The sequence below is a fragment of the Carettochelys insculpta genome, chromosome 2, assembly GCF_033958435.1.
Source record: "Carettochelys insculpta isolate YL-2023 chromosome 2, ASM3395843v1, whole genome shotgun sequence".
NCBI lineage: Eukaryota > Metazoa > Chordata > Testudines > Carettochelyidae > Carettochelys > Carettochelys insculpta.
Window position 1 is genome coordinate 242,631,017 of NC_134138.1, and position 21,288 is coordinate 242,652,304.

General features: G+C 43.3%; 1 protein-coding gene across 5 annotated transcripts in view; it reads left to right on the plus strand.

Moving 5' to 3' along the window:
- Positions 1-21,288, plus strand: part of PLXDC2 (plexin domain containing 2) — a 429,645-nt gene that overhangs the window by 162,760 nt on the left and 245,597 nt on the right. For all 5 annotated transcript variants that reach the window (XM_074984845.1, XM_074984847.1, XM_074984846.1 and 2 more), the window contains exon 2: positions 657-868. In XM_074984845.1, the coding sequence (XP_074840946.1) occupies positions 657-868 (212 nt within the window). The remainder of the gene's footprint in view (positions 1-656; positions 869-21,288) is intronic.

Genomic DNA, 21,288 nt, shown 5'->3' on the forward strand with positions numbered 1-21,288 from the left:
GAACTTTCTGGTACTTAATATCTGCTGCAAGGTGTTTAAATTGCTATCACCATAGCATCTGAATAACTCCTGCATAAAATCCACAGCAATAATGAAGCCCTTAGTGGACATGAAGGTCTGGTTCTTCCCTTTTGGAGGTGAAACTTACCCAGGGGTGTATTTTTGGGGTAGTTCATCTTATTTGTTTCAGATTTTAGGTCTGACTTGGGGAGAGTGTGTATTTCAGTAGATGGAGGAGTCAGCGGGAAGATTGTCAATCTTTCTGTGATGGAAAGGCTTTTCTAAAGGCTTGAACTAGACAAGGATGAAAACAACAGTGATCTGTAAATTTAGTAGGGGTCCACAAAAATTGCTCAGACCTTTGAATTTAATAAAACATTGTTCTTTCTGTAGATTTCTAAAAATCAGCTTATAAAATGTATATCGATATATAGTGTTAAATTAAACAAGATTATTTAAAGAATTTATAGAAATATAATTGACTTTAATTTGATAAGACTCTTCTGTAAGAAATAATCAAGGTTTATAGTTATTAGCACTATTACTTACCTTTTATGGTCAATAAAGCCAAGTGATTGTCTGTGATAGCTGCTTGGATCCCAACTGATCAATAATAATTTGTCTCTTACATTATTATTATTTTTTTGGTTAAACAGGTGTGTTTTATGAAGCTGTTCAGCGCGTCCCTCAAGTGGAGGAAAACGTACAAGTGGATTCACACCTATACAGTCACAGGTGGAAAAGGCACTCAGAGTCTTTCAAATCAGTGGATACTAACAGAGCCAGCATGGGGCAGGATTCCTCAGAGCCTGGGGGCTTCACAGACCTTCTGCTTGATGAGGGACATGACAACACCACACAGATTGAGGTAGACATTCCTTCCACATGAACTTTTGTGAACTGTCCTGTGAGTGGTGGCATGAATACAAGTCCCAGAACTCTACAAAATGTTTCAAAAGCTAAGAGATAAGTTCAGTGCTTTTCAAGTTTGATGACTCAGACCAGCTTAATGGCCTAACAACTTCTATAAAATGTTAAGATGTGTGCCCCAGTTTCGGTTCTCCACATGCTAGGCTTGGAGAGTCCGGGAGGGAGGCACACTTGTGACACTTGGGGAAAGAGATTCTTTTCCCCCCACTGCACTGGTCATTTCAAGACAAGTGAGATTTTGTGACATCACTAAGGTTGTGTCTACACTCCCTCCCTACTTCGAAGGGAGGATAGTAAGTAGGGTGTTGGAAGATTATTAATGAAGTGCTGCGCTGCACATGCAGCACTTCATTAAGCTAAATCTCCCCCGCAGCAACTTCAAAGCATTAAACTTTGAAGTGCCGGCTCGATTGAAGTTGCCCAGGCACTTTGAAGTACCGGTGGGTGAGCTGCAGCTATGCGCAAGCTGGCGCTTTGAAGTTTAATGCTTTGAAGTTGCCGCGCGGGAGAATTAGCTTAATGAAGTGCTGCATATGCAGCACAGCACTTCATTAATAATCTCCTGACACCCTACTTACTATCTTCCCTTTGAAGTAAGGAGGTAGTGTAGACACAGCCTATGAGTTCTTGCTGCAGCACCTGAAAAAGGAAAAGAGAATACTATATACAAAAGAGAGCAACATGTGATTCTGTTGTACAAATATAGAATACTTTTCATTATTTGAACAAAAACAAGTAATTGTAGCTTTAAAAACATCAAGTCAATCAGCACTGAAGCCTTTCCTTAAGGTGCACCTATAGATACAAAATATAAGCAGATAGTGGATTTCCAAATTACAGATGAAAAATAGCTCAACTCCAAAAATACTCTTTTACTTGTCACCAACTAACCAGTGTGAAGAACTTCAGAAATACTCATAATCAGATTCTGTTCAAATTATACAATTGTAACCTGGCTTTAACACCACTGATATTGATAGAGATCCTTTGCATTTACAAAGGTGAATGAGAGGAAAATCTGGCCATTCAGGATCCTTAGCAAATAATAAAAGCTTAATTACATATTATCAAGCTATACATATCTCATAGAGCTGAAAGGGACATCGAGAGGTCATTGAGTGCAGTCCCCTGACCCCTTGTCGGGACCAAGCACCATCCCTGACAGATTTTCTAATCTATTGCCCTAGACGCCTAAATGGCTGCATCAAGGATTGAATTCACAACCCTCAGTTTATAAAGTCAGTACATGAACCACTGAGCCATCCACAAAATAGTCTCATTTCTGAGGATCCAGAGTCTACTGAAGGAGGTGGGGAGTCATTCCATTGACTTTAAAATGCTACGAATCAACTCCAAAATGTAAGAAAGACTGTCCCAGTATCTACTATGCAAGACTCCATATATTGCTGTTTTGGGAGAATACCATGACTATAGAGTTTGGGATGGAATGAAGGAGACCTATTGGTTTCCATGTCCAACTTGATGCTTCCCCAACTACTTTCCAGTTTTCTTGAGGACTTACCCCTTCCACACCCAGGTTATGAGCCATGAAAATACCAGACTATATAGCACAAATTTAAGGATTTTACTATGACCTTCATGCTTTCCCTTATGCTCCTTAAAACTGTAGTTTGCCAATTAACAGTTAGGCTTCTGGTGCATGGAGACCAGTCATTCCAACTGATAAGATCTTATCATTTCCTTGTTTTCCCCATTTGTCTCTCTGTGTCCATCTGCTTCCTTTTGTTTTGTACGTAGATTTTGAGTTCTTTAGGGCATGGACCATCTTTTTGTTTTGCGTATGTACAGCACCTAGCACAATGGGTTCTGGTCCATGACTGGACTCCTAAGTATGAGAGCAATGCAAGTAATAAATAATACATTTTGGAAGAACTTTTTTGTTTAATCTGAATCCTATGTAATTCTGTTCTTTATATTTGGCTTCCAGAACAACAGTACCATTTACATCTTAATTTTAAGAGAACTTACTTTTGAGTGAACAAAAAAAAATTTAGTTTTTGTGGCACATCTATTTTGTTGTTGTTGTTGTTGTTTTAAAGAACAATGAATATAGAGCCCTCTGTGGAGGTAGCACTGTTTCAGTCAAATATGATAAGGTTTTCTGGCTGGGAAGCAAGGGGAGATTGTTTTTATCTTTTCAGTTTTGCAGTTTGCACAGTGCTAATTGCATCTTCTGTTTGTATTAACATGGAAGTCACTGGCTTGTAAATGATACTCTTGACCTGTATGTTGATTTATGAGTTGTTTATTGCTTCTTGCAGTCACATCTGAGCACATATGTAACTAGTCAATCAGGCACGACACAGATATTGCTTCTGATTCTTTAGTTGATAAAGTGAACCATGCAGCTACAAAAATATTCATGTAGCTGAACTATTCATGGCTTATCTCTAAGGGATAATGCAGTGTTGCTTGCTTTTCTTTTCTGCTGTTCTAAGATTTTATAAGTTGAACCAGTTTTTTTAGGAGTGGCACTAAAATGTGGTGGTGTACAGATTAGAAAAGAACACTTGCAAGCTGATGTGGGTAATAGCAGTATTTTCCTATGTACATATTCCCTAAATATATTTAGGCTACATCTATACTATGAAATAAAGTCGAATTTATTGAAGTTGACTTTTACCACTAGATTTTATAAAGTCAATGATGAGTGTCCACACTTGTCCAGAAAGTCAATACAGTGTGTCTCTGTAGCCTTAGCTAGGTTCGACTGAGTCAGCAATGCATTGTGGATACCTATCCTATAGTGCCTGCAGCCCCGTCGGATTCTGGGGTTTTGTGCCAGTGGGTCATGGGAAAAAATGCACAACAAGTGCTTGTGGGTGTCTGATGTCATCATTCCAGAGTGCAATGTCCCCACCCCTTTTGCTGTTGGAAAACAAACAGCCCAAGGAATTTTGTGCCATTTTGGACCATTTTTCCAAAGTCTGCACCTGGCTCACACCACTGTACAACATTAGCATGTATCCTGAACATCTTAGAGCTGTTGCAAAGTGTATTATGGCCACTTATGGAAGTGTCATGCACTATTTTATTAGACAAAGCCAGTGGGAGGGTGAGGTGGATGCGGCTGATTCAGATATTATAGAACTGGAGACCAGGAATACAGAGCTGCCGACTGCCCTGGATTCATTGCTTGCAGTGGAGAGATGGTTCTACAGACGTGAAACCAAGACACACTGGTGGGACTGCATCATTATCAAGGTCTGGGATGTTTAGCAGTAGCTGCAGAACTTCCACATGCATGAGGCCACTTTCATGGAACTTTCTGATTTGCTGTCCCTCTGCCCTGACATGCTGCAATAACAAAATGAGATCTGCTTTGACATTTCACAAGCTACTGCAAGTTGCTCTGTGGAAGTTTGCAATGCCTGACAGCTATCTGTCAATGGGAAATCAGTTCAGCATGGGCAGATCTACACGGGGGGCCATGGTGATCCAATTAGCAAAGGCAATCAATGCCTGTCTGCTGTGGAAGGCCATGATTCTGGGAAATTTGTAGGACATAGTAGACAGCTTTGCTTCCATGGGGTTTCTAAGTGTGGTAGGTGGTAGATGAAACACACATCCCCATCCTGGCCCTGGACCACCTGGACTCAGAGTACATAAACTACAAGGGGTAATTCTCCATGGTGTTGCAGATGTTAGTGGATCACAGAGGTCATTTCACTGACATTTACGTGGGATTGTTGGGAAAGGTGCACAACGTGTGCATCTTTAGAAATTCAGGTCTGTACAGAAACCTCCAGGATGGGACTTTCTTCCCAGACCAGAAAATCAAGATTGGTGACATGGAGATGCCCATAGTGATACTGGACAAACCTGCTTAACTTCTGCCGCCTTGGCTCATGAAGCCATACACAGGCACCCTGTACTGCAGCAAGAGCATTTCAACTACAGGCTGAACAAGTACAGAATGGCACTGAAATGTGCTATTGGTGGCTTAAAAGCCAGATTCAGGTGCCTTTTGAACCATTTTGACCCTTGCAAACCCAGCATCCCCCTGCCCCCCATGGTTGCAGCATGCTGTATTCTCAATAACATTAGCAAATCAAAGGGGGGAAATTTCTTGCCAGCCTGGGTTGCAGAGGCAGATGCCCTGGGCAGTGCTTATGTACAGACAGACAAAAGGGTAATCAGCAATGCACATGAAGAAGCAATGAAAATCAGGGAAGCTTTGAAAAAAAAGCTTTATGAATGAGCCACATCAATCTGCTGCATTTAACTATTGTGATACCACCCCCACTCTCCGCAGTGATGTAGGCTTGACCTTTCTGAAAGCACCTCCAACTACACCCCACCACATGTGAACCAATAAGTGATACTGTGGGTTTCACAAAAAACATTCTTTTTATTTAGGAGGATTGGGGCAAAGGGTAGGAAAAGGAAGGGAATCCTGGTGTCACATGTGGTGGAATTTGAGCCTTTTGCCGTGTGGAGAGGTCCTTGTGGTGAATCACAAGACGTCCTTGGCCTCCCCACCCTGCATTTGGGTCCCCTGATGGGTAGGGTGTCATGCAACATTTTTGGGAGGTCAGGCAAAAGGGTAAGGAGGCTGCATAATTGTGCGTCTTTGGTGGGTGTCCCTCTGCAGTTCCAGTGTGGACTGCAGGATGTTGATTTACTCCTTGACAGCCATTAGGAGCTCTGCTGAGTCTTTGTTCCTGCTCTGGAGCACGTTTTGCTGCCACTGCTGGGTCCACTTTCTGTAGGCAGCAGCTTGTGCTTGCTCCCTCTTCTGCCTGTTGAAGATGCTGCAGGATGAGGTCCTGTTTTGATCTTTTGCTGCAGTGCATCACAGCAACCTTGTCTCCCCCACTTACACTGCCTGTTGAAGACAGTCAAGGTCAAAATTTAGATACAATTTTTAAATGTGACACAATTCACTGACCCCTACAAGTGAATGGGTTTCTGTTTGACAATCACTGCAACTTTTGTTTACCAAGGCCATTTTTGGCTTCTTAAGGATGACTGTGATTGAACCTCTGCAGAGCAGAAGCTATTAGTTCTCCAGACCATTTCATTAAAGATCCTGGCAGCTAAGGAGTGAGGAGTGAAACAAAGCCCTGTAAAATGTAAAGTGTGGAAAAAAATTTCTTGGCAGCTCCTCCTAAATCCTGTGCAGGGAAAAAGCAATTTAAAGCAGGGAAAGTCCATGCCAGTGTCTGGAAGCAGCTTCTGCTCAGCCTGGCAGCCATGTGGGGTCAGGGGGGAGGGGTTGAGCCCTGTAAAATGTAAAGTGCAGGGAAAAAAACTTTTTCAGCAGGTTCTCATATATATTGTGCAGGGGAAAAAACATTTAAAACAGGGAAAGTCTGTGCTGGACATGCTGGTGTCTAGCAGTAGGGTCTGGACAGCCTGGCAGCTGCATGGTGGGAAGGAGGGGACGAGCCTGTCAGCTGCATGGTGGGCTGAAGGGGTGGGGGTCAGCCCTGTAAAATGTAAAACACAGAAGATAACTTTCTCAGAGGCTTCACATAAATCGTTTGCAGCCCTGTGGTTGCATGGGAGTGGAGGGAGCTGGCCAGCGAACCCTCCAGCACCATGGTGAGAGGAGAGAGGGCCAGAAGAACACACCAGCTGCGCAGGGGCAGGGGAGAGATGGAGAACCCACCAACCATGTGGTGCGGCATGGCAGTCCTGGGAAATTTAAATGACCAGAGAGCAGTGCCATAATGTTAAGGGGACAAACTTCTCATGCGTCTTCTAGGTTGCCAAAAGAGACATCAGCCTCCTAAGAATAACAGAAAGTGAAAAAGGAAATATGCTTATACTGTGCAGAGGGCTGGAAAATTTGGCAGAATGCTGTGTAATGCCATGATGCCAGATTACTTACTGATAGCTTGGCATGGCAAGGTGTGCTATCATGGAAGCTGCAATAAATCAGGTATCCCCAGAAACCTTGTATGAAAGATAAGAGTATCTGACTGAGTACCTGCTGAGACCTTTATGGAGAACTCCAAAAGGGGTAAGAGCTCCACCCCCCAAAATATTAACAAGCTGTTCTAAGGGGCATAGATCCACCACACTTAACCCACAACCTGCTTGTAGCAGTTTAAAAGATATAGACACCAGAAGAGCCCCCTCCAGCATTGCTGGACTCTGGAGCATGAGGTGCTGAAGAGGGGACTGGCTGCAGGTGACGAAGAGCTCCTGGCTGGCAGGATCAGCTTCTTTTGGCATCTGCTGCCAGTGGTGTCCTCCTCTTCATTGACCTCCACTTCCTCTTCATCCTCATGGCTCTAGCCAGAGAGATGAACAGGGTCTCCTGAGTAGTCCATTCTACCCTCGGAGAGTGTATTTGGGTCCCTATCAAGAATGGCATCAAGCTGCTTGTATTAGTGGCAAGTTATGAGAGATGCCCCAGATCACCGGTTGCCTTCTTTCACCTTCTGAAAATTCTGCCTGAACTCCTTGATTTTGACCCAGTATTGCTGAGCATTCCTGGTGTACTCTTTCTCCCTCATGCCCTGGGAAATCCTCCCATAAAAGCCTGCATTTCTTTTGCTGGTCCACAGTCTTCTCAGCACAGATTCATCACCCCACACAGAAATGAAATCCTGGATCTCCTGATGGCTCCATGCTGGGGTTCTTTGTGACCCTGAGAACTCTGGTCAGAACAAGAACCCTGACAACCCATGAAGGTTAGATGTGGTCGCTCCTGAGGTGTGCTCCTTAGGTGAACTATCCACATAGGTCAGAAAGAAAATAAATTCAAATTCCTGGGCTTCCAGTTACCCACTTCTTGTGCACCTGGAGAGCAGTGGAGATGAAAGCAACCAGAACAGACACCTGTGGGGCATTGTGGGATACCTCTGGGATACGTCTGGAGGCCAATGAAATTGACTTAAAGTAATGTTGCTTCCACATTTGTTCGACCTTTTAAATTCAAACTTGGCATTATACCACCTGGGCGGGGTGGGGCAAGAAAGTCAACCTTAATGCTCTTGAACATTAACCTAACAGTTTTTGCAGTGAAAACAGTCACATTGTAAAACTGAGCAAAGTGCCTTAAGATCAACTTTATGCTCTAATATAGACGTACCTTAATGAGAGTGTAGTGCAGCAACAGCATGTACTAACAAGTGTCACTCACAGTACCCTCCTTTATTAAATTCACATGCACAACTACTTCATAGTGTTCCTTTTCTAAAAGCTTCTCTGTATTGCATTGCATTATACACTCTCATTATAACACACAGCCATCTCACAAAATCCTCGGTGCACAGCTCCTTAGAAGAAGAGCAGTGTATAACAAATATTCACAGTCTAGTATCTGTATGTAGCAAATCTCTCTCCTGCAGGTTTGGAAATTATCAGCCGTGCTGGTAAGGCATGCTGATTTTTAGTAATCTTTCTTTCCTGTGTACTATAGCTTTATTGAAGAAATCCACAGAATGATTGTTGTCTCTTATTTTTTTAATGACAGTGAAGCATTACAAGACTCCTTCATAACAGATATTGTCTAAATTATTTTATATTCCTGCATTGTACATATCAAAGATGCTATGGTATTCAGCTTATGGATTACATAGGTGTCTTTCCACTGATTCCCTTACCATGATGAGCTTAGTTTCAAACCAACTGTAAGACAAACAAAAAACAAACAAAAAACAAGAACAAGAAAAAAATCCAGGTGTGTGTCTTATATTGTAAAAAGTCATAAACTATATGTTCCTAAATGTAGTATCAAATTTGTTGTTTTGAGTGGAAAAAATAATCCTAGAAACAAATTCAGCCTGGGGTCAGTGGGTGCAATTCCATTTATTCTTCCTGCTATTTTATTGCACTTTAGTAATAACTATTCACTTATAGATTTTCATCGGAGGAAAGCCTAATACTTTAAAAGCAATTGATTAAACCTCACAGCATTCCTCTGCCCCGCAGTCTGTCGCAAGTCAAGAAGGGTTAATGTTGTTGTTTCGGTGAATTGAATGCCTCCAAGTGGTGGTGGGGTGATTCTGCTTCCATTTTTTTAAGGCTATGTCTGCACTAGGCAAGTAAGTAGACTAAAGATACACGATTCTAGCTATGGCAATTGTGTAGCTAGAATCACTGTACCTACACTCAGCTAACTTGGCTGGGGAATGTCTCCTACTAGGAAAGGTCAATATGTCCATACTAGAGCACAAAATCGTGGGTCAGTCTTCCACGGTAGTGTAGACGTAGCCTAAGTAAGGGCTGAGACAGCGTCCTCAGTTTTGGTAGGGCCCGATTAAGACATAGCTATTATTGGCCAAGAGCACTTGCAGCTGGAGTCACATCATCATATCATAATTTTATCTTTCATTGTTAAAAGCAGTAACTGTTTAGTCCTTGCTGTTGTAGATGAAATCCAAACACAAAACTACCCACACACCTTGAAAACATGAAGTGAGTGTGACCAGCACAGCACTATGTGCCTGAGCTTTCAGAGAGCTTGCAGCAATAACTCTCAGTGCTCTGAGATGCCCCAGACATCTCTATAGAAGGTTAACTACATCACTCTGGGGGCACTCCAAACACCATCCAAACAGAGGACTTTGCATAGCAGGAAGATGAGTGCAGTGTAGTCCACTCACCCACCCAAGAAGTTTCACCTCTTCTGCTTGGTCAGGTCCTTGGGTGAGGGGTGCCTGTACCTCACTGGCCTGTAAAGAGGGTGTTGCCAATCCAGAGTGATGGAGGAGAGGCCACCCAAAGCTTCTGGCTGACCCTACCATTCTTGGAAGTCAGGAGAGACTGATTCCCTGGCCACCATCACTTTAAATGAGGCTAGAATGCTGTGGGTGCTTAAGGCAATGGATTGCGTTAATTACCAGGCAATAAGCACAATTTCTAGAAGTGCAGGGCTGAAGAGGATTTTGAGAAGTCATCTAATCCATCCCGCAGAGCTGAGGAAGGATGAAGGAAATTATCTGTGACAGGTGATAGTTTGATAATAGGTTTGGCAATTATCTGCTATGTAGATTCCTAACCATACTTCATTTTACACAGACTGCTCTCCAAATTGATACATTTCTGTAAACTTATATTTTCAAAACCCTCTTTGGAGCCTATTTCCAAGGTGGTTTGTACTCTTCCTGTGTTCCTTTTGTGTTGGGAAACACTTGGGCTGGGACTACATGGAGCCACTCTCCTGGAAGCTCCATGCTAATGAACAGTCTTGCAATTGCAAATGGCTGTTCATTAGCATATTCCCATGGTTCATTAGCATATTCCTAAGCGAGATCTTGCTCTCCACAGCAGGAGTTGCTGGCAGTATAGAGGCTGTGTAGATGTGCCTCTGCCGGGAAAAAACACCTCTGTTACCAGCCTCTTATGCCTGAAAAGCGTGGGCATGCCTTGCCAGGAAAAATTCCCTCTGTTACCAGGCATAAGGGGCTGGCGACATAGGGCTTTTTTCCCAGCAGAGGCATGTCCACATAACCGCTTTACTGCTGGCACCCCACTCTGCTGAGAGCAAGATCTCATGCGGCTATGCTAATGAGCTGCAGGAATATGCTAATGAGCAGCCATTTCCAATTGTGAGACTACTCATTAGCATGGAGCTGCCAGGAGAGCAGCTCTGTGTAGACCCAGCCTTGGAGTCCACATCTATTCTACAGTGATCTTTCAAAAAGTCCATCCAGAAGATCCCTTCCAAAAGAACTTCTTTCAGAAGAGTACATCCACCTACAAAAAAAAATGGATCAAAAGAGCAATCTGCTCTTTCAAAAGAGAGCATCCGCACAGCCCCTGCTCTTTCAAAAGAACAGGCCAGGGAATGAAAAATCAAGTGCCATGAGGACTGCTCTTTCAGAAAAAAAGGGCCCGTGGAGCATCTACACACATTTTCCTTTGAAAAAAGCTATCAAATGAAGGTGCTTTTCCTAAAATGGGAGTAAAAGAGCACTTTCGAAAGAAGCACCACAATCTTTCAATTTAGTTTAGAAAAAACGCTTTTTGTATAGGCACCTGGTTGGATATTTTTCAAAAAAATATTTCAAAAGAACTTGCTAGTGTAAACGAAGACAAGGTCTCCATCCCATTGGTTTTCCCCATCAGCTTTATTTATTGTGTCCAAAAATTCAGAGGGTGTATTTTACTTCCAACAAAATCCAGTGTACCTAGAAGGTATACCTGCAATAAATATAAGTCTTTTAAAAGGGAATTCAGAGTTCTTATGCAATTAAATATTATTCTTACCTTGACATGTCTCCATTTTATAAATTAGGACAAATGCATTAGTACATAGAATCAGAGAGCTGGAAGAAAATAGTGATTGCTTTGTGGTAATCCCTGGGAACAAAATAGCTGTAAGCTTAATGGATGGAGTAAGTAGAAGGTTTTCCTATGCATCACACATTTTCCCAGCAGAAAGGATATAGTCGCAGAATGAGAGCATGGCCATACCAATGTGCCCGAATGATCCTGGCTCCCACATTATCTGTTAGCAGCTTGTAAACAGTAGACCAGACATCAGGCTGCTCTGCTTTACTTTGCAGAGCAAACCTGTGCATATTAGCCATGAGTACAAGCATGCACAAAGGTAGGTTAAAGTGCTTCTAGTTTCCCATCTAGATAGTCTTTTCTGTATATTTCAAGACAGTCCATCTGGGCTTTAACTGGCTTCGCATGTTTAAATCACAGTCATTACATTATCTGTTTCTTCTTGAAAACTGTTGGCTTTTCAGAAAATTTGAGTTGATCTAAACATTAATTTCTTTCAATGCATTGCTTCAGTCTATTAATCCAATGAGTCCATTAAAATCATGTTACGCTGGTGGCTAACACCCTAAATCAGTGGTTTTCAACAAGTGTGCCACAAAAACTCTGCAAGTGTACTGTGAAATTTCGTCAGTTTCCACTTGCTGCGGCTCTTTGCAGAGCTACCGCAAAGGGAAATAACCACACGGGACCCTGTTTTTGCAGGGAGGCGGCTGAACTGCTGCTTCACAGCCCAAATGAGCTGGCTTGTTGCCCACCCCCTTTCTCTGCTGTGGCAAAGGAGAGGGAGGGGAAATGGGAGCCTGTTGAGGCTGGGACACAGTTTGAATGCCACATCCCAACTCCAACCAGCTGGTGGGGAGGAGAGCCTGCTTTCTGGAGCCACCTTCCTCACCTTTGACTAATTAAGTAGCCAGATACTCAATTACTCAACATCCCTACCATGGCATTGAGCAGACTTTGAAAATGTGTCTGTGCTAGCTGTGTCTGATATTGTTTTCCCTGTGGATTTCAAACACCGGCGCATTTGATTCTCGTTTATTCTGTTGTGTGCACTACTGTGTTGCAAATCTGTCTTGTAAGATCACAGCCATAGTAAATGTGACTTTTATGAGCAGTTGATTCAGCTGAAAAAGTGGTTGTGCTATAGAATTTTGTCTCGTTGAAGTGTGCCATATTACTGAAAAGGTTGGGAACCACTGCCCTAAACAGCTCTTAAACAGTATTTTCCCCCAGGTCAAGATGAAGTAGGCTAATGTTATATACTTCTCCTTAGCTTAGTGACCTGCATCTGAGGAAGTGGGTCTTTGCCCACGAAAGCTTATGCTCATACATTTCTGTTAGTCTGTAAGGCGCCAGAGGACCCCTCGTTGCTTCTCCTTAGCTGTGATTGCATTTGACATGGAGGCAGATATTACCAATATACATTCCCACCCATTTCTCTGAAGTGCTACACCACTTTGTAGTAACTACTTTCTAAACCTTGAGAATGCTTTGAGACTTTTTAAATTATGTCATGGCAATTGCAGTCTGTATTTTCCCATTCAGAATTCTATGTGTTTAAAGTAGATGATTTGTAATGATGATTAATATTTATCAGTTTTAAGACAGAACACTGTTAAAAGTGCTTAGCATTGTTAACTCTGTTTCACTGAGATCAGTATTAAAACTCAAGTGTATAATGCAAGGCATTTGTTCCAGTACCTTCTTGAATCAGGATGAATAGATCTGCAGAGCCCCTTGTACATAATACAAATAATAGTAACAGTAATCAATAGGTGAGATGTAAGTGATGCAAGGGGCCCTCTGCATGTGGGTGATTCTCAGCTAATGTTGCTAGTTTTGTTTCTCTGTCTCATGTCCTGTTTAGCTTCTGCTTCACAGTTTACCAGATGCCACTGGTAATCTAATTGGTTCTTACTTCACCCTCTCTTCTTCCTGTTCTTGGTGAATGCTCTGAGCTTAACATTTCCCAGCTGCATAATAGGGAAAAAACAGAGCTAAAATTAGAAAGGTTGCAAATGGGCAATTTCAAGAGGATATTTTGGATTGATATCAACAGAATATTTGTTCCCTTCATTTAGAAGACGTAAATTAATACTGGATTTGCAGCCACTTTCAAATACTCCATCAAAATTAGATGTTTTCACTAGTTTCAAATATCAGAACAAAAGCAAACAAAATGACAGCTCCAAGTATTGACAGGTTAAAGCTGACATCAAACATGCTAACAGAATGGTTTTATTGCTTAGCATTGTGATGAAGGTGAAAAATGCCTTGCTTTTCATATGAAGATTTATGATATAAGAAATTATTGCAAGAGTAGGTCAGGGAAAGATTCAGTTCCAAGGAAGAAATTGTATGTTCAATATGTTAAACCAAACACTGGAATATTTTGCCTTCTCTTCACCTACCACAGTACCTACGTGAATTACAGAATTTAATATCAGCTCAGTGAAAAACAAATATATTAATCAATAAAGAGGTGACATGTTTATTCTTCTGGAAGTGTTTGGCATCTCCTGCCATGTACTGTTCTTTGTTAGCAAAAATTGGGTTGTCACCAGCTGAAGACTCTCTTCCCTGACACCACACCCTTTTCTTTCTTTCTTTCTTTCTTTCTTTCTCTCACCCCCTTTGGTTCTTTACAAAGGGTGCGTCTACGCTACAGCTGTTTCGAAAGTATGTCTTATGAAAGAGAGTATTGAAAGAGCATCCACACACACCAGCAGGGATTGAAGGTTCCATCTGTTCTTTCGAAAGGCTGCCAGTACAATTTCGAAAGACAGCATCCACCCATACCAGAGCAGTGGCAGGAAGCGCCACAGGCAGGATCGCATGGTGGATGAGCTCTCCTCTGCCACCCTTGGTTCCTCCATGGCCTGGCGGCCCATGGTGCTGTCCGGCCCACATGGTGCTGAGTGCCACATGTCAACCCTCTGAAACCGGGGCAGCAGAGCCATCTGGCTTGCTTGAGTCCTGGGAGTGATGTCCCTGTGGGTGGGCTGCAGCCACCCTGGGCGGGACTGTGCGCCAACTCCCAGCCCCGCGGCCACTGGCGTGCGTGGTACATACTTGTGGGTCCCTCCAGGAACTTGGGCAAGGCATGGTCAGGGGGCCAGGCTGGATGGGCTGGAGGGAACTTCGATGATGAGGGCCCCCTCGCTCAGGCCCTTGTCATTGCTGCTGGCCGAGATCCATGGTGGGTGCCTGCGGGTGGCCAGTGGTCTGGGGCAGCCCTCCCTCTCAGTCCGTAGCTCTGGCGGGGGAGTGGCTGTGTCCAGGACCCCGGCCAGGGGTCCTTTCTCCTTGGGCCCAAGTAGGTGGTCGAGTTCTTTAAAGTCGGGGCAGCTGGTGGGCGCTGCTGGAGCTCTTTGACCTTGGACCTCACCTGGTCCAGGGTCCGGGTTGCGTGACTCTGGCTAGTGAGGCCCTTGGCCAGGCGCTCAAATGCTGCCACGTTCTGGCACCAGACCCCTGTCTGGTGCAGGACCTCCTGATCTTCTCACAGGGCGAAGAGGTCCTGCAGCTCTGCGTCGGTCCGGGAGGGGGCCTCTAGGGTGGGCAGGAGTCCTGGCTGCTGGCCATGGTGCCGGAGGTGGTGTGGCTTCCCCTGGGGCATCGCAGCTGGCAGTGGGCTGAGCAGCAGCATGGGCTCCCTGCTGCCTGCACTCCTAAGCTTACTGCCTGAGGGCTTCTGGGTGCCTGCATCTTTAGTGCGGCCAGACGCTGGAGCCATAGACCTCCATCTGTACTGTGAACAGTGCCGCTGCCTGCCAGCTGATCGCCGCCATGGAGGAATCGCTCTTTTGAAAGAGCAGGCTGCGGAGCATCTACACTTGCTCTCTTTTAAAATAATCTTTCAAAGGGGGGCGCGCTTCCCATCCTGGGAACAGAGGACTGACTTTGAAAGAATGGGGAAGTTCTTTCAAAGTTAATTTTGAAAGAGCGTCGTGTGAGCGTAGATGCTCCACGGGTTATTTTGAAATAACTCGGTCTTCTGATCTGGACTACGAAAATACTTGCTAGGGTAGATGCACCCAAAGGCTGTGTCTACCCTTGTATTCCTCTTTTGAAAGAGGCATGCAAATGAGGGATATTGAAAATGCAAATGAGATGCAGATTTACATATCTGGCATCTCCTTTGCATGCTCTTCTTTCAAAAGAGCTTTTGAAAGAAGAAAAGCATTGTAGACGTGGCTCTTTCGAAAGGAAACCCCATCTTTGAAAGAACCCTTCTTTTTATGGGAAGAGTCACATCTACAGTGCTTTTCTTCTTTTGAAAGAAGAATATGCAAACGAAGTGCCAGATATGTAAATCTGTACCTCATTTGCATTTTCAATTTGCCTCATTTGCATGCCTCTTTCAAAAGAGGAATGCAATAGTAGACACAGCCAAAGTCTGCTGAAAAATAATTTTCCAGCAGCTCCTGTAGTTGAGACCTACAGGTTGTCTTGACCCAGTGAGGGCAAGACTGGTGAGTTTTTGCTGGAATAGAGACCTTGAACTAATTGTCGTTTTGTGTTTTCCCCTGGAGATGCTCCCTGACAAAACCCTATTCTTCTTATCTGTCCTAGTCACTCATGAAAGCGAATGTTTTATTCTAGGTGGCAAAAACTACAAGAGGGCCTGACTTTGATGATTGTTGTGATTTCAGAGAGATTGCTGTACACTGCTGACTGACAGCATCTTTTGCATAAAAAGATGTAAATGTACACGCTGTTTTGTTCTGACTGCAAATCTGAGCTATGAAACAAAAATAATGATTACAAATAAATTGCACTGAGCTTGATGAATGAATAAGGCATTACTGGAATTAATAAGGCATTGCTGGAATTATTCCATAATGTTATTATGGAAAAGCTTGGCCATGCTTAATTATACACGTCCTTCCCTTCCTAGCAAAGACTAAACAATGTCATGGCCATAAATTGGCTGTTTGGTCAATTTTATTCTTTTTATCTTTCATAACACTTTACTCATTGGTTGCGTCTGAAGGATTTTAAAATAAAAATACATTATAGCAGATACAGTGTACTTTTAAAAGTTCCCTCCTCTGCAAGTTGTTTGGAAGCATGTACTGTTGCCAAGAAGAAAGAACTCTCTTCAGCACTTAGTTTTGCTAAACACGTCTTCAAGCCTCTTCATTCATCCTGAACTATAAGTGACGGGATTTTAAAAACTATGTTCCACTATGTGATATATATCTCCTAAATGAATCTAGACTAATTCAATCTATGTATATAGAGGTTTCAGTATATTGGGGAGTGGGTATTTCAATTAGATTATTTTATTTTAAATTACATCTCAATTTCTCACTTTCCGACATATATGGGTCTCTTCATTGTAATAACTGAATTCCAATTTCACTCACAGATGCTTAGTAAAAATATCAGAGCTGTTATTATTCTGCACCATACGTTAGAGATGGGATTTTTGCTCTTGTACTGGACAATTGTGTTTTAAAATATAGATTATAAAATATCAGGCAGAATAATATCCACTTAATTTCAGTGTTATGGAAATGTATGAAGGTTAAATACAAATTTGGTAGAATATGACTAAGATTTTAGAATTAAAATACTTAGGGTGTGTTTGGGAAAGGAACTGATTTTTACAATTGCATCAGTTTATTGCTTCAATAAGAGGATATTGCAAGAATCCTGCAGAGCAACATGTGTTGTAATTCAGTCTCCTCAGGGCAAGAGAAAACTATTTTGTGGAACATTCTTAAAGGAAGTCCAAAAGAATAAAAACAACAAGAAGTCCTGTGGCACCATATAGACTACGAGATATTTTGGAGCATAAGCTTTTGTGGGCAAAGACTCGATATGTCTGATATGTTTCAGTCTTGATTTTGGAGATGTTAGAGATAGGAGAGAGTAGGTGTGTCTACACGTGCACGCTACTTCGAAGTAGCGGCACTAACTTCGAAATAGCGCCCGTCACGGCTACACGCGTCGGGTGCTATTTCGAAGTTAACTTCGACATTAGGCGGCGAGACGTCGAAGTCGCTAACCTCATGAGGGGATCGGAATAGCGCCCTACTTCGACTTTCAACGTCGAAGTAGGGACCGTGTAGACGATCCGCGTCCCGCAACGTCGAAATTGCCGGGTCCTCCATGGCGGCCATCAGCTGGGGGGTTGAGAGATGCTCTCTCTCCAGCCCCTGCGGGGCTCTATGGTCACCGTGGGCAGCAGCCCTTAGCCCAGGGCTTCTGCCTGCTGCTGCGGCAGCTGGGGATCCATGCTGCAGGCACAGGGTCTGCAACCAGTTGTCGGCTCTGTGTATCTTGTGTTGTTTAGTGCAACTGTGTCTGGGAGGGGCCCTTTAAGGGAGCGGCTTGCTGTTGAGTCCGCCCTGTGACCCTGTCTGCAGCTGTGCCTGGCACCCTTATTTCGATGTGTGCTACTTTGGCGTGTAGACGTACCCTCGCAGCGCCTATTTCGATGTGGTGCCGCGCAACGTCGAAGTTGAACATCGACCTTGCCAGCCCTGGAGGACGTGTAGACGTTATTCATCGAAATAGCCTATTTCGATGTTGGCTTCACGTGTAGACGTAGCCAGTGTCCCACATCTACACTCCTTGTCCTGGGTATAAAACTTTTGAACACCACAGAGAACATCCTTCACTTTTCAACTTTAGATGAGGAATTCTAGTTTTATTGATCATCATAGATTCTTCTTCTGACTGATGAGTGCATGGCAGCAGAACAGATTACAAAAATCAGGGAAATGAGCCATGGCATTGCGTAGAAGGAAAAGAGCTATATAAAATGTAACCATGGCATTGTGTTGCCACCAGCAGTACTGGCTTCAGTCATATTCCAGTAAAAGGCAGCACGACCCTCTGAAATTAGGTAACAGCCTATTTTTCACTCTAAGCTCCAGAGGCTTCCATGAACTCCGTTAGGTATTTTGCTGTTTGCATTGATTTTATGTGGAAGGTGCTCAAATACTGTGGGAAGAAACAGACATTTACACATTTTCAGTTAAAATTTCATAACTGCTAACATAGTCCTGATGCAGACAAGGAACTATGATGTGATTGCAATAACAGAGACTTGGTGGGGTAACTCACATGACTGGAGCACTGTTATAGATAGATATAAATTGTTCAGGAAGGACATGCAGGGAAGACAAGGAGGAGTTGCACTGTATCTAAGAAAGTAGTGTGATTGCTCAGCGCTCCAGTGTGAAAACTGAGAGGTTTTGGGTTAAGAGTAGATATGAAAGCAACAATGATGATATTGTGGGCATCTGCTGTAAGCCACCAGACCATGAGACAGAGGTAGATGAGGCTTTCTTCAGACAACTAACAGAAATTCCAGGTCATGGGCCCTAAGTCTCATAGGAGACTTCAATCAAGTTGACCTCTGCTTGAAGAGCAACACAGCTGTGTACAGCCAATCCAGGAAGCTTTTTGGAGAATGCTGGGGACAACTTCCTGTTGCATGTTTTGAAGGAAGCAATTAGGGAGCATGCTCCTCTTGACCTGCTGCTCACAAACAGGAGAGAATTGGTAGAAGTAGAGGTAGATACAGCCATAGAAGAAAGTAGAACTGGCGACTCAGGCAGCACTGATGTTGAAATGGTTGAATTCAGATCCTGACAAAAAGGAAGAAAGGACGGGAGCAGAACACAGACCCTTGACTTCAGAAAAGTAGATTTTGACTCCCGCAAGGAACTGACTGGCAGGATCACTGGGGAGGCTAATATGAGGAGGGAGGTGGGGGAAGAGCCTAGGGGAGCTGGATGTATTTTAAAGAAATCTTATTGAGGGTGAAGGAGCAAACCATCCCAGTGTGCAGAATGAATAGAATATATGGCAGGCAGTCATTGAAGCATAACAGAGAAATCTTTGGTGAAATTAAACCCAGAAAGGAAGCTTACAGGATGTGGAACTTAGGCAGATGACTAGGGAGGGTTATAAAAATATTGCTTTTGCATACAGGGGTATAATCAAGAAGGTCAAAGTACAGCTGGAGTTGCAGCTAACAAGGGATGTGAAGAATCACAAGATTTTCTATAGTGTTGTTAGTAACAAGAAGGTCAGGAAAAGTGTGGGACCCTTACTGAAATGGGATGGCAACCTAGTGACATATAATTTGGAAAAAGTTGAAGTACTCAGTGCTTCTTTTGCCTCTGTTGTCACAAACAAAGTAATCTCCCAGACTGCTGCACTGGGCAACGCAGTATGGGGAGGAGATGAGCAGCCCTCAGTGGTGAAAGAACAGGTTAAGGACTATTTAGAAAAGCTGGACATTAAGAAGTTCAGTGGGATGATGGAATGCATCCAAGGGTACTGAGACACTTGGCTGATGTGATGTGGTAGCATTGGCCATTATCTCTGAAAACTTGTTGTGACTGGAGGAGGTCCTGGATGATTGGGAAAAAATCTAATATATTGACATCTTTAAAAAGGGGCAGAAGGAGAATTGGGGGAACTACAGACGGATGAGCAAAAGGATCAGTCTCTGAAAATAATCATGAAACAGGTCCTCAAGGAATCCCTTTGGAAACACATGGAGGAAAAGAAGGTGATCAGGGACAGTCAACATAGGTTCACCAAGGGCTAGTCATACCTGATCAACCTGCCTATCTTCTATGATGTAATAACTAGTTCTATGGATATGGGGAAAACAATGGATGTTGCAGCACTAGAAAGGAAGAGTCCCATGCACTGCTACAGGCTGGGAACCAACTGACTAAGCAGCAATTCTATGGAAAAGGACCTGGAGATTACAGTGCAAGAGAAGCTGTACATGGCTACATCTACACTACAGCAATCTGTCAACAGAAGTTACTGTCAGAAGAGATTTTCCAGCAGACCTTCTGTTGGCAGATCACATTCACACACAAGAGCGGATTGAAAGGGCAATTCACTCTGTTGACAGACAGCGGCCAGACTGCCCAGCTGCTCTCTTGACAGAACAGCTCACTGGAAGCTCAGCAAACAGGGCTGCCCAGTGACCCAGAAGTTCTGTCTGTCAACACAGCGCCCCCCGGCCCTGAGCATCTATACAGCTTTTTTATTGACAGAAACTGTTGACAAAGGTGTTATTCCACATCATGGAGAGACAGAATGCTGTCAGTGGAAGTGCTGAGTTTTGTTGACACACTGTTGACAAAACGCATTTTTTCTGAAGACACTGAAGGTTTTTTCAACAAAACCCTCCTGTGCAGACATAGCCTTCAAGTCGAATGTTAGTCTTCTTGGCAACAAGAGAACACATCCTATTGGGCTACATTAGTATGAGCATTGCCAGTGCATTAAGGGAAGTGATTATTCTCCTCTATTTGGCACTGGAGAGGCCATTTCTGGATTATTGCATCTAGTTTTGGGTCCCTCACTGCAGAAGGGGTACGGACAAACTGGGGAGAGTTCAGTGGAGGGTAACAAAATGATTAGGGAGCTGAGGCACATGACTTATGAGAGATTGAGGGAACTTGGCTTATTTAGTCTGCAGAAGAGACAAAGGTGGTGGTGGGGATTTGATAGCACCCTTCTATTACCTGGAAAGGGGCCCAAAGAAGACTGGGCTAAGAAGTCCTCAGTGACACCAGATGATAGAACAAGAATCAATAGTGTGGTCTCAAGTAGTGATGGAGATCTAGGCTGGATATTAGGAACAATTATTTCACTGTGAAAGTTGTGAAGCTCAGGAATCAGTTATCTAGGGAAGTGGTGTAATCTCCATGGTTCGAGGTTTCTAAGGCCATGTTTGACAGAGATCCTGGCTGGAATGATCTAATTGGAATTGATCCTGCTTTGAGCAGCTGGTTGAACTCAGTGACCTCCTGAGGTCTCTTCCAACTCTAATCTTCTATGATTCTGTGATACAATGAAATCTCTATAATTAAAGTATCCATCAGGAGATAGAAGAAAACTGTATCTTCTTTTGTGGTTTGCAAAGCAGTTCTCTTAATCTGAATTGTTATTTTTTTTATGCACAGCTAATATTATTTTGCCCTTTCACTATCCTCCACTATAAATATCCCCATCAGCTTTCTATGCACTGCCCCAAGGATCAAACTAGACTGAACCAGTTTAAAACCTTTTTAGAATTAGCTGGTCATGGAAGATTAATTAAAACAAGTTTTAAAGCATTCTAATTTACATTGGGCTCGACTGTTTAACATGGAA